General features: G+C 36.8%; 3 protein-coding genes across 3 annotated transcripts; 2 read left to right on the top strand and 1 right to left on the bottom strand.

Moving 5' to 3' along the window:
• Positions 1-851: 851 nt before the first annotated feature.
• On the top strand, positions 852-3,422 carry LOC104213923 (large ribosomal subunit protein uL23-like). The gene is made up of 3 exons (XM_009763489.2): positions 852-1,241; positions 1,984-2,347; positions 3,101-3,422. The coding sequence occupies exons 1-3, from the start codon at positions 1,226-1,228 to the stop codon at positions 3,183-3,185; spliced, it is 465 nt and encodes a 154-aa protein (XP_009761791.1). The 5' UTR covers positions 852-1,225; the 3' UTR covers positions 3,186-3,422.
• A 209-nt stretch (positions 3,423-3,631) lies between these two features.
• LOC104213924 (large ribosomal subunit protein uL29-like) lies at positions 3,632-4,255 on the bottom strand. Its single transcript, XM_009763490.2, has one exon. It carries the CDS (start codon positions 4,195-4,197, stop codon positions 3,826-3,828), a length of 372 nt encoding a protein of 123 aa, XP_009761792.1. The 5' UTR covers positions 4,198-4,255; the 3' UTR covers positions 3,632-3,825.
• A 4,062-nt stretch (positions 4,256-8,317) lies between these two features.
• Positions 8,318-11,619, top strand: LOC104213925 (receptor-like protein kinase THESEUS 1). Its single transcript, XM_009763491.2, has one exon. The coding sequence runs from the start codon at positions 8,881-8,883 to the stop codon at positions 11,398-11,400; it is 2,520 nt and encodes an 839-aa protein (XP_009761793.1). The 5' UTR covers positions 8,318-8,880; the 3' UTR covers positions 11,401-11,619.

The raw sequence follows: 11,619 nt of genomic DNA, 5'->3' as shown, positions 1-11,619 counted from the left end.
GTCTCTAATTTACTTTAAATGTAAGTTATTTACTGCTATTAATATAAAATATAAAATAACCTCGACTTGAACAAAATAAATACAGGTAATCTATATGATTGACAATCAATTAATTTGGAATCAGGCGTTTTAATTGATTAATCATATATTATACGTAGCCTACAAGATGTTAATATTATGCACTATTCGGTCCAGTAGAATAATATAGCATACACTGCGAAAATAAAATACTTTAAAGGTTAGAGTTTAAAACCCTTCTACATGTTTCAATACTTGATTCTCGAATAGGATTGAGTCTAAGTTGAATGCTTGATTTACGTTACGAAAAAAAGATATGTATATGTGATATTTGATATTGATTAGTGCTATTAACAACTTCGTCCCAATTTCTTTCACCGTAAAAAACTACAATATTCTAGATTCACGACTTGTCTCAAATAAGAGAATAAACAATATATGACCAAGCAGCATAAATTTGAAAAAGTAATTATGAACAAGTTATGCCCTGCTGACCTATTTTTGCAAAATTTATTTAAACGGGAACAAAAATTAAATAGTAGCGTGAAATGGTCTTATTTGTGAAAATCTCCCAAATTTTCAGGTAAAAATAAAAAATAATCAAATTTACAATTAGTAATTAAAAAGTCACAGATTCAAAAGTAATCAAAATTTAACAACGTTTTCATGTAAAGATAAAATCTGAACAAAAACACCCTTAAAAATCCGAAAATATTCTAGCATAATATGCTAAAGTTCGAATATTTTAAATATGAGCTTACATCATAATGTGATGGAGTTCTAATATAATAAGCGGGAAGTTTATATGCAAGAGCTCCATAATCCAATATATTATGCTAGAGCTTTTCGTGTGCTAGAGTTCCAACATAATGTGCTAGAAGTTTATTCGCAGAAGCTCCATAATTTCGCATATTATGCTGGAACTTTTCATATTTCAGAAAAATAGTGGTTATTTTTGAATGATTTTATAAAAACTGACTATTTTTCAATTACCAGTTTGAAAACTGGCTAGCCCGTGCTATTTTGTCCATATTTTCAGTAGGTGTAGGGACATCCGATAAAATTGGGCAAAACCACGAGAAGACCCAAATCTCATAAGGAAGCCCAATAACAACCTTTGTGTAGTATAGCAGTGGCTATATCCTTGTCATTTTAAAGCCCTAATATTCACCGGCGGCTGTAAGAATTCCCGTCGCAGTAATCAACAATGGCACCCGCCAAAGGTATTCTATGCTTCAATGAACTTTGGTATCTTTAGTTTATTTATGAATCTATCCTGTGAGTTTAAAAATGAGTTCTTATGTTGAAATAGTAATGAGGTTCTACAACAAAAATCCTGTTCCTTGCCTGGTATCTGATTATTTTCCTGGTAATGTCAAGTAATAAGTTCCTAATTTGGTATCTGATTATTTTCCAATCAAACCATGAAATCTAGGACCATTAGAATTTGCATTGATGAAATGGTTGTTTTCAGTAATAGGATGGATTAGAAGTTTATATTTGGAATTGCATCACGGGCCAGTTTTTGTGCAAGCATGATATAGAGTTCTGTGACCCATAGATCATGGATTCGAGCAGTGATGCTTGCATTAGGGTAGGCTGCCTACATTACATCCTACTGCAGTGCGGCCCTTCTCCGGACCCTGTGTGAATGCATTATGCTTCATGTACTGGATTGCCCCTTTATGATATAGAGTTCTGAGGCAAGAATTGCTTGCTAATATTACATTTTCTTTTACATTTTTCCATTTTATGCCGGTGTAATAGCAGAAAATAGGTTCTTTAACTTGTAAATGGTCCATGCTAGGAAATTGTCCTTGCTATGAAGTTAGGATATTGGATATGTTTATCTATTTCTTAAGATGGTAACTCTGTCATTGGCGTCAATTGTATTCTATGTAACTACCATGACACTCTTTTTTTGCGTTATACGACATTGATTATATTGTATATTTTGGGACAAAGCTGTTAGCACAAAAAAGGCAGACCCCAAAGCTCAGGCAGCAAAGGTCGCCAAGGCTGTGAAATCAGGATCAACCTTCAAGAAGAAGTCAAACAAGATCAGAATGAAGGTTACCTTTCACAGGCCTAAGACATTGAAGAAGGAGAGGAACCCAAAATATCCCCGTATCAGTGCAACTCCAAGGAACAAGTTGGATCATTACGGAATCCTCAAGTATCCTTTAACCACTGAGTCTGCAATGAAGAAGATTGAGGATAATAACACCTTGGTTTTCATTGTTGATCTCAAAGCTGACAAGAAGAAGATTAAGGATGCCGTCAAGAAGATGTATGATATTCAGACCAAGAAAGTGAACACTTTGGTCAGGTGAATACCAAATCCTCTGATAGTAATAGTTGGGATAACATAAAAAACTTGGAATCTCAGATTGTCTTTTAGTAGCTGTCATTGCAGAATATGCTAATCTAAGGGCAAATATGCACATTCAGTTTAATAAGTACTATAATAAGTATTAGTTGGTCCTTGTTGATCACTATCATCATCTATGCTCCTTGAGCCGAGGGTCTATCGCGCCTCTCTACCTTCACAAAGGTAGGGGTAAGGCTGCGTACACACTACCCTCCTCAGACCCCACTTCTGGGATTTCAGTGGGCATGTTGTTGTTGTTGTTGTTGTTCCAAGGGTCTATTGGAAACAACATCTCTACCTTCACAAATGTAGGGGTAAGGCTGCGTACACACTACCCTCCTCAGACCCCACTTCTGGGATTTCAGTGGGCATGTTGTTGTTGTTGTTCCAAGGGTCTATTGGAAACAACATTTCTACCCCACCAGGGTAGGGGTAAAGTCTGCGTACACACTACCTTCTCAGATCTCACTTGTGGGATTATACTAGGTTGTTGTTGTTACTGTTGTGGGTTACGATCATCATCTATGCATACTAGTTAGTAGTTTAGTTTAATAACTGCTATGTAAAATTCCATATTGTCACTAGCTTCTGCTTCATTGGTTCTTGGTCGTAAACGTTGTGCTCTTTGAAAGCTGTTGACTATAAATATGCATTAATTTTGTTGTGCTCTTTGAAAGCTGTTGACTATAAATATGCATTAATTTTGTGCAGGCCTGATGGAACCAAGAAGGCGTTTGTTCGATTGACACCAGACTATGATGCATTGGATGTGGCAAACAAGATCGGAATCATCTAAAAGAGGAACTCGTTTTCTCAGCAAAGACAGCTCGTTTGACAATTTTGTTAGCTATGTTTGTTTTAAATACCGTTAGTAATATTACTGTAGTTGTGACTGTTAATTTGAGAACAATCTTGGCACCTTTTGGTTAAATGTCCCGATGGTTTACGTACTGTTTTGTGAAATTACCTTCTTATCTATTTTGTAAGACAAGAAACATTTTGCGAGCGGATGAAAATATTTGATTCACATGAATATCCAAGGACATAATGTAACTTTTGACAGGTCAAAATGAAGAGCATGTTGCATGCTCTCCAAGTCCAGTTTTTTTTTTTTTCCCACTTCAAACCATGTTTCTTCACAGCTTGGACATTACAATATATTTTTCATCAACTTGCGGACAGCAACGTGATCAAGCAATCACTTATCCAATTAAGTGTGAATAAGCTTTAAAACCCTTAAGATCAAAGATAACAGGGTGCTCAACATAAAATAGGAATAAACTTGAAACTTGGAACAAATGAAGCTCCATATCAGTCATGTGTCTAATGTCATAAGCGCCAAACGAAACAAAGCTAAACAAAATTTGCGTGCTCAATAGTTTCACCAATATATTCTGATTCAAAACACAAAAAGCTCTGCCAAAATAGATCATATCCTACACCTTGATGGCATACTTTCGGATGGGGAAGTACATCTCCTTCTTCTTCTCTCTCTCCGTCTTCAATGACGCCTGGTGCTTGGTCAAACGTTTGCGGATGGCCCTAGTTTTCTTAGGGCGCAGGTCAAGAGGCAGGTATTTCTTGTTCTTGTAAGCTTCCCGAAGAGCAGTTTTTTGCTTCTGCGAAATTACAGTCAGAACCTGTGCGATCGACAACCTTACCACCTTGATTTTGGAGAGCTTGTTAGGAGCACCACCGGTGACCTTAGCGACACGAAGTAGGGCAAGCTCGGCCTTCAGATCCTTCAACTGAGCCAGTAGCTCAGACTTCGTCTTGTTCCTCAGCTCATGAACCTTGATTCTTGCCATTGCTGCTACTGGAAGCTGTTTGTGCAGAGGCTGCTCCTAGATTCTGAAACCCTACTTCCAAGTCCAGTTTCATTTTCCTAATAGAGTTATTTTTTTTTTGTTTATTATTTAATTTTTTTTATTTTTGCCTATGCTTGGTTCCATTAATAGTGGACCAGCGTAGACGAAAAATAAAGATGTGATTGAGGAAATAGTATAAAAGAAAACTAAAGATTATCAATAGGGATACTTGAAAGTTATACTAACAAATAGAAAAAAGGACCAAAAGCAAAGAGTTAAAAAAAAAAAGTCAAGTAACTTATAATCTATTTTCCTTTTTCTTTTTGAACAAAAAGTCCTTCCTTTCAATCTATTCCGCCTCGAAAAGAAAGATAAAGTAATATTTTTCCAAAATATTATTTTTAATGGGGTAATCTGTCACGCCCTGAACCATGGTCTGGGCGTAACACGGCACTCGGTGCCTGACTGTATGTGACCGAGCGAACCAACTGCATGGCTGGATCAACATGTGGTATAACTATGAGCTAGAAGTAAATGTAAAACATGATAATCTACTAAAGAGTCTGACTGAAATATCATAGATGCGGAAAATACTGAAAGGTCTGCAAGTATAAACAAGTAGCGACAAGGCTAACACATGAAAACCTGCTAATATCTGACTGACTCGTTTATAGTCTGTGAAGCCTCTAACAAAATACTGAAAATGCTAATTGTTTACGGGGACAAGGTCCCTGGTATACCTTATTAACTGAAATACTATAATGACTAAAACAAAAGGAGAGATAAAGCCCCAGAAAACTGGGGCTCACCAATAGCTGATACGAGATGTCCTAGCAAGTAGAATCGTCAACCTGCAAATTGTTACCTGCATCGCGAGATACAGGCCCCGGGCAAGAGGGACGTCAGTACATTTGAATTGTACTGGTATGTAAAATAGCTGAACAAAAGAACTGTCAATACTAAAACTGAAACTGAACTGCTAGCTGATAAACTGATAACTAAACAAGGAAGTAAAGATGTGAATACTCCCTCTTCTGAATGATGAACAACATGTTGAACTGAATATTAAACTGCGGCCTCAGGTCCAATATGTGTGTGTGTGTGTGTGTATATATATATATATATGCACAACTGCGGCCTCGGACCCAAGTATACGTATACATAACTGCGACCTCAGGTCCAAAATGCATAAAGCATAAACTGCGGCCTCCGGCCCAAATGCAGGTGTTCAACATTCAAGAATATAAGATCAGGAACTGAGAATCATATTACAATACATGATACTGAAATAATGAGTAATACCAAGTTACATGATACTGAATTAGTGAATACGATTAGACTGAGATGAGTATTCATAATAAGTAGATTTATCATAACTGAAACTCATGGAATATTGAATGATTATGAGACTATGCCATCTAGAGAATAGAAGTTCTACTACTATTCAGGGAACCGAGGGATAGTTACTTTCTCAGGGAAACTGGTAATGGTCATAATGAATGGGACGTAGGGAGAATAATAGACATTCCCAAACGTAAAGAGTTAGCCTTACATACCTCAATTTCGCCCCTTAGTGATACTACAATGATCCACAATACTAAAAACCTTCAATCTACAATAGCAACATCCAATGGAACCCAATATTAGTAACAAATTCCATAACTTAAGCCATTTAGGCGTATTATCAAACACCTTGTAAGCCTAAATCTCTACACCTCATCGTCATATAATTAGTTCATCTAACTACTACCATTCATCAACAATTTATCCCACCATCATGATTAGCCAATTTATAACTCCCAAAATCACATATATGACCATCCATCCATACTCAACCAACAAAGTTCCATTAAATAAACATCTTTCAATCTCTATAATAGTTGTGTAATCAAATTGGGAACTTATGGTTTCCAATCACCATACCAAGAGTTCCAATACTTATTCATACTCATATTCCCTTAATAAATTCATACATATAAGTATAAGGGTGTAGGATTACCTTTTTGGAAGAAATCTTGCAAAACCCTCCTTTGAGTTCTTGAAAAAATCCCTTGAAGATCTAAGTATTTATGTGTAGATTTCTTCAATACTAGTGTATAAATGATGAAATTCACAGCAAGATAATGAGGATTACTTACCTTGACGATGGGAGGGGTTGGAGGTCTTGAGAGGGTGGAGGAAGACCCTAAAATTCGTCCAAATAAAGTGGGAAAAATAACTCCCGAAGGTTTTATATCAAAATAGGGTCGGGTTGACAAAAAAACGCAGATTTGCACAGCCGCGGCGCATGGGGCGACGTATGGGGAGGCGTGGTAATTAAAAATGTGTTTAGAAACAAAATTTGGAGGTGCTCTGTTAATTTACACAGCCGCACCGCATGGGGCGGCGCGGTAGTATCAAAGTCTGCGCTGCTTTTGGTAATTCGGTCATAACTTCTTGTAGGAGTGTCCAAATGACGAACGGTTTGAAGCGTTAGAAACTAGACTCAAAGACCTTTCATTTGATGGGTTGTGAATCACATAGTACCTTATATAAATGTAGATATGCTCGTGCAAAATTTGGTCTTGTGCGTGCTCATTTGGAATTTTAGTTTGTCATGAAATTTTCAAACTTGACTTAGACTTAGGCCTCTCCTTGGACCCCAAATCACTTATGATATGCCTCTTACACTTATTATCATAACCAATTGATAACCATCACATGAATACTCATTTAATACATCCACAACGGATTCAAATTTACGGGCTGTTACATAATCTGCGAAACGTTAGTGTGTTACTGACACAAACAAAGATTTGATTAATTTGAGTTAGAAAAATATGGATTTATTAAAGAGCTAAACTGGATCTTAACAGGATGGATCACGTGATTACTTAATTAGGTGATGAAAACACAGGCATGTGATTTACACGTGCTATCGTGCAGAGGCCGCAAATAACAAGATGATGCAAATCACTGAATCCTCATTTTATCCATTCTTCAATTTTATTTTTGTTATTTATCGGAATGAACAAATAATTCCGGATTGGATAATCTATTAAATGAGGATTAAGGTGTGCTCAATATGAAGAAATATAAATATTTTTCAGAAGAAATTTTATCTTACTATTCTATACTCTCAAAATTTTTTAAAACATTTTCATACGATTGTCAAAGAAAACATAAGCAAAATAAGTTGTTTTCCCCTTTTAATAAAAACAATAATCTTTGATGATCTTATTTTCTTAAAAAATATAATAATACTCCATTCATTGATCTCAAATCTTGATCATCTTTCTAACTTTTTTTTTAAAAAAATATTTTAAAATCTTGTGATCTTAAAAGTTAGATATATTTTCTAACTATGTGATCTTAAAAAGTTACAAAATTTTTCCTTGCAAGGTAAATTATCATGAAATAATAGCGAAAGCTTATAGTCTAGTGCTATTAGTGAGAGTCTTTCACATAATAGCATGAGTTTAATTCTCACAACCTTTTTTTTCTTCTTCCTCCTTTAATCCTCTGTAACAACAACAACAACAACATATTTAGTGTAATCTCACAAATAGGATCTGGGGAGGTTAATGTATACGCTGACCTTATCTCTATCTTATGAAAGTAGAGAATCTGTTTCCGATACTCTCGACTCCTTCCCAAAAATCATCTTAAGATATTATTGGAAGAGATTAGTAAAATATCTCCATCAACATCAACAAAATTATTAGGTGTGCTAACTACAACAACAACAACAACGACCCAGTATAATCCCACAAGTGGGGTCTGGGGAGGTTAATATGTACGCAGACCTTACCCCTACCCCGAAGGGTAGAGAGGCTGTTTCCAGGAAACCCTCGGCTCAAAAAAGCAATAGGAAATGATATATTAGTACCATAAAAATGCATAATAAAAATAACAACAATATATTAGGTGTGCTAACTATAATAATAAAATTCCATTTTTCAACCATAAAAAAAAAAAAAGAGAAAAAAATAACAAAAAAAATTGAAAAGTGAATTTGGACCATCAGAAAAGAAGAAAAAAAGTTGGTCAACTCACTTAGGAATCTAGAGAAGGCAGACAGTTATTAAGATATAATAGTAGAAAGAGTGACAGTTGTAAACTGGCTGTGTTAGTTATTAGCTCATCTCAATTCCCTAAGCTTCACTTTAATGTCATCAAACCTGTCACCCAACTTGCTCAAATTTTTCCTAACACTCTCACTTCCACCGACCCAAAAGTTCCAAATTCTTGGAATTCACAAAATACCCATCTTCAACCTCACACTTCTCCTTCACCTTTTCCCAATTTTGCTAGATTTTTTCCTCTTATCTCATACACACCAAGGTATGCTATTTTTTTCAGCTTAATTAGACATGGACAAGAATTTACCCCATATTGGTTTTTTGTCGTCAAACCGAGGGTCTGTCGGAAACAGCGTCTCCACTATGATAAGGTAGACATAAGATCTGTCTACGTATTACCCTCACTCAGAGCCCACTTGTAGGATTATACAGGATTTGTTATTGTTGTTGTTGGTTTTTGTAGTCTGTCTTGTACCTTAAATGTCTGCTTCTTGCTATGTTTTATCTTTGAATTTTCTTGGATAATGGTGGTGTTCGAGCCAGTTTGTGCGTACCTCAACTAAATCTAGCTGATACCTGCTATCTTCCTCCAGCAGAAGTACTGAGTGTGCTTGAATTGAAGATGGTTTCTTTGAAAAGGTTGTTTTTTGCTAGCATTGTGTGTTTTATCAGTTTTTCATCATTGGTATGTGCTTCTTTTACTCCAATAGACTGTTTCTTGATTAGTTGTGGGAGTAGTAAATCTATACAAGTTGAAGATGGTAGGGTTTTTGAACCTGATTTTGGGGATTCTGATGTGGGGTTGAGTACCAATTCACTTATTACAGTATCAAATAGTGAAAATGGTTTATCTGAACTTCATAATTCTGCTAGAGTATTTACCAAAAGTTCAGTATATACCATTAGTACAAAGGAAATTGGTAGACATTGGTTAAGGTTGCATTTTTACCCTGTCAAGAATAATCAGCATAACCTAAAATCAGCTGTTTTTTCTATTGTGGCAAATGGTATTACACTGCTTCATGAGTTTTCCTTTTCAAAATTGGGGAAAATTGATCCTCTCTTGAAGGAATACGTAGTCGAAATAGGTGGATCGAGTTTTGAGAATTTAGTACTTACATTGACTCCAGCTAGTGGCTCGATTGCATTTATCAATGGGATAGAAGTGGTTTCTATACCTGAGGGACAATTTGATTTTAGTGTTATCCCAATTCCAATGGGTCCCGGGTTTGTTATTCCGTCCTCGGTTACCTTAGAAACAGCTTATAGAGTGAATATGGGAGGTCCAAAGTTGACACCAAGAAATGACACTTTGTGGAGGATATGGAATTCAGATCATTCATTTCTTGTCCATCCTTCTTCTGCCCGCAACGTGACTAAGGATCCGAAAACAGTCAAGTATCCAGCGGGTGAGTCGGTTGATATTGCACCGAATTGGGTTTATGCTACTGCTCAAGAAATGGCAGATGCCAAAGTAATGGATCAGAAGTTTAATATTACATGGGCATTTCAAGTTGAACATGGATTCACTTACTTCATTAGGATGCATTTCTGTGACATTGTTAGTGCTTCTCTTAACAATTTGATCTTCGATGTCTACATCAATAACCAAACGGCTGTGGAGTCATTGGATATCTCTACCAAGACAATGGCATTGTCGGCTGCTTACTTTGCGGATTTTGTAGTAAATATGACTATGGAATCGGACAAAATTTTCGTTCAAGTTGGTCCTTCTAATTTAAGGACTACTCAAGCCAATGCAATTCTAAACGGTTTGGAGATAATGAAAATGAGCAATCCTAGTAATAGCCTCGACGGAGAATTTGTCATATATTCTAGTGATTCCAAAAGATCGAATACTAAGAGACATGTCATGGTAGCAATTTTCGCTACGGTAGGAGGGTTAGCAGGATTATTGCTCATCGCAGCGTCCTGTTTTCTCTGTTTTGTTTGTTTCCGCAAGCCAAAGGTATTGGCGAAACAAAAATCTTTGTCATGGCTATCTTTTCCACACCAAGTTGGAATTTCAGAAACCAAAATATCAGCAGGTAGTTTTGCTTCAACGACACCTTCACGGACCTTGGGCCGCGTCTTCGCCTTCTCTGAGATTCGTGAAGCTACCAAGGACTTCGACGAGAGCTTGGTCATTGGCGTTGGTGGCTTTGGCAAAGTTTACAAAGGGGTGCTAGAAAATGAGGTTATGGTTGCTGTAAAGAGGGGAAACAGTAAATCTCAACAAGGACTTGTGGAGTTCAGGACAGAGATCGAGATGTTATCTAAGCTTCGCCACAGACACCTAGTTTCTCTAATTGGCTATTGTGAGGAGCTCAATGAGATGATCCTCGTATACGAATTCATGGCAGGTGGACCTCTTAGAAAACATTTGTACGGATCAGATATTCCTCATCTTTCATGGAAACAAAGACTAGAAGTATGCATTGGAGCGGCAAAAGGATTGCATTATCTTCACACGGGGGCAGCCGAGTGCATCATCCACCGCGATGTAAAGACTACCAACATCTTGTTAGACGAAAACCTCACCGCAAAAGTGGCTGATTTTGGTCTATCAAAATTTGGTCCTGCATTGGATCAAACTCATGTGAGTACTGCTGTGAAAGGAAGTTTTGGTTACCTCGATCCAGAGTATTATCGTCGACAGCAACTCACAGAGAAGTCTGATGTCTATTCTTTTGGAGTAGTACTTATGGAGGTTCTATGTGCTCGGTCAGCAATCAATCCATCTCTTCCAAGAGAACAAGTAAACATTGCCGAATGGGCAATGCATTGGCAAAAAAAGGGCCAATTAGAGCAGATAATCGATCCTTATCTTGTCAGAAAAGTGAGCATTGATTCGCTTAGAAAATATGGTGAAACTGCTGAGAAGTGTTTGGCTGAGTACGGTTGTGAGAGGCCATCGATGGGAGATGTTCTTTGGAATCTTGAATATGCTCTTCACTTGCAAGAGGCTGCTACACAATCATTAGAGGACGAGAACAGCCATAACATACCGGATATACCTTACTCAATTCCACGTGTTGAGTCGGGACCAGCTGACGAAATTGACATTGTTAGCCATGGAGAATCTGATGTAACAACTTCATCTGGAGTGTTTTCTCAGCTAATGAATCCAAAGGGAAGATAAAGAAGAGGTATGTGATTGTAAAAGAAAGAAACTGTGGTTATAGTGTTCTTTTTTCATACTATATTAGTGGATTTATACCTTACATTATCAATCTTAGGATGAAGATTTCTTGATGCACTTTTAGGTATGGCTTGCACAGCTTACATTATGAATCAATTGTAGTAATGTTTTTATTGTAATTTCCATGTGATGCCTAGTTTTCTTTTTCAAGTTTCTTCA

This window comes from Nicotiana sylvestris, unplaced genomic scaffold, assembly GCF_000393655.2.
Source record: "Nicotiana sylvestris unplaced genomic scaffold, ASM39365v2 Un00008, whole genome shotgun sequence".
Lineage (NCBI taxonomy): Eukaryota > Viridiplantae > Streptophyta > Magnoliopsida > Solanales > Solanaceae > Nicotiana > Nicotiana sylvestris.
This window is presented reverse-complemented; position numbering and strand designations above follow the sequence as displayed.

Coding starts and splice junctions, on each gene's coding strand:
- LOC104213924 (XM_009763490.2), bottom strand. CDS start 4,197: ATGGCAAGAATCAAGGTTCATGAGCTGAGGAACAAGACGAAGTCTGAG.
- LOC104213925 (XM_009763491.2), top strand. CDS start 8,881: ATGGTTTCTTTGAAAAGGTTGTTTTTTGCTAGCATTGTGTGTTTTATC.
- LOC104213923 (XM_009763489.2), top strand. Junction 2,348..3,100: donor AAAGTGAACACTTTGGTCAG/GTGAATACCAAA, acceptor AATTTTGTGCAG/GCCTGATGGAACCAAGAAGG.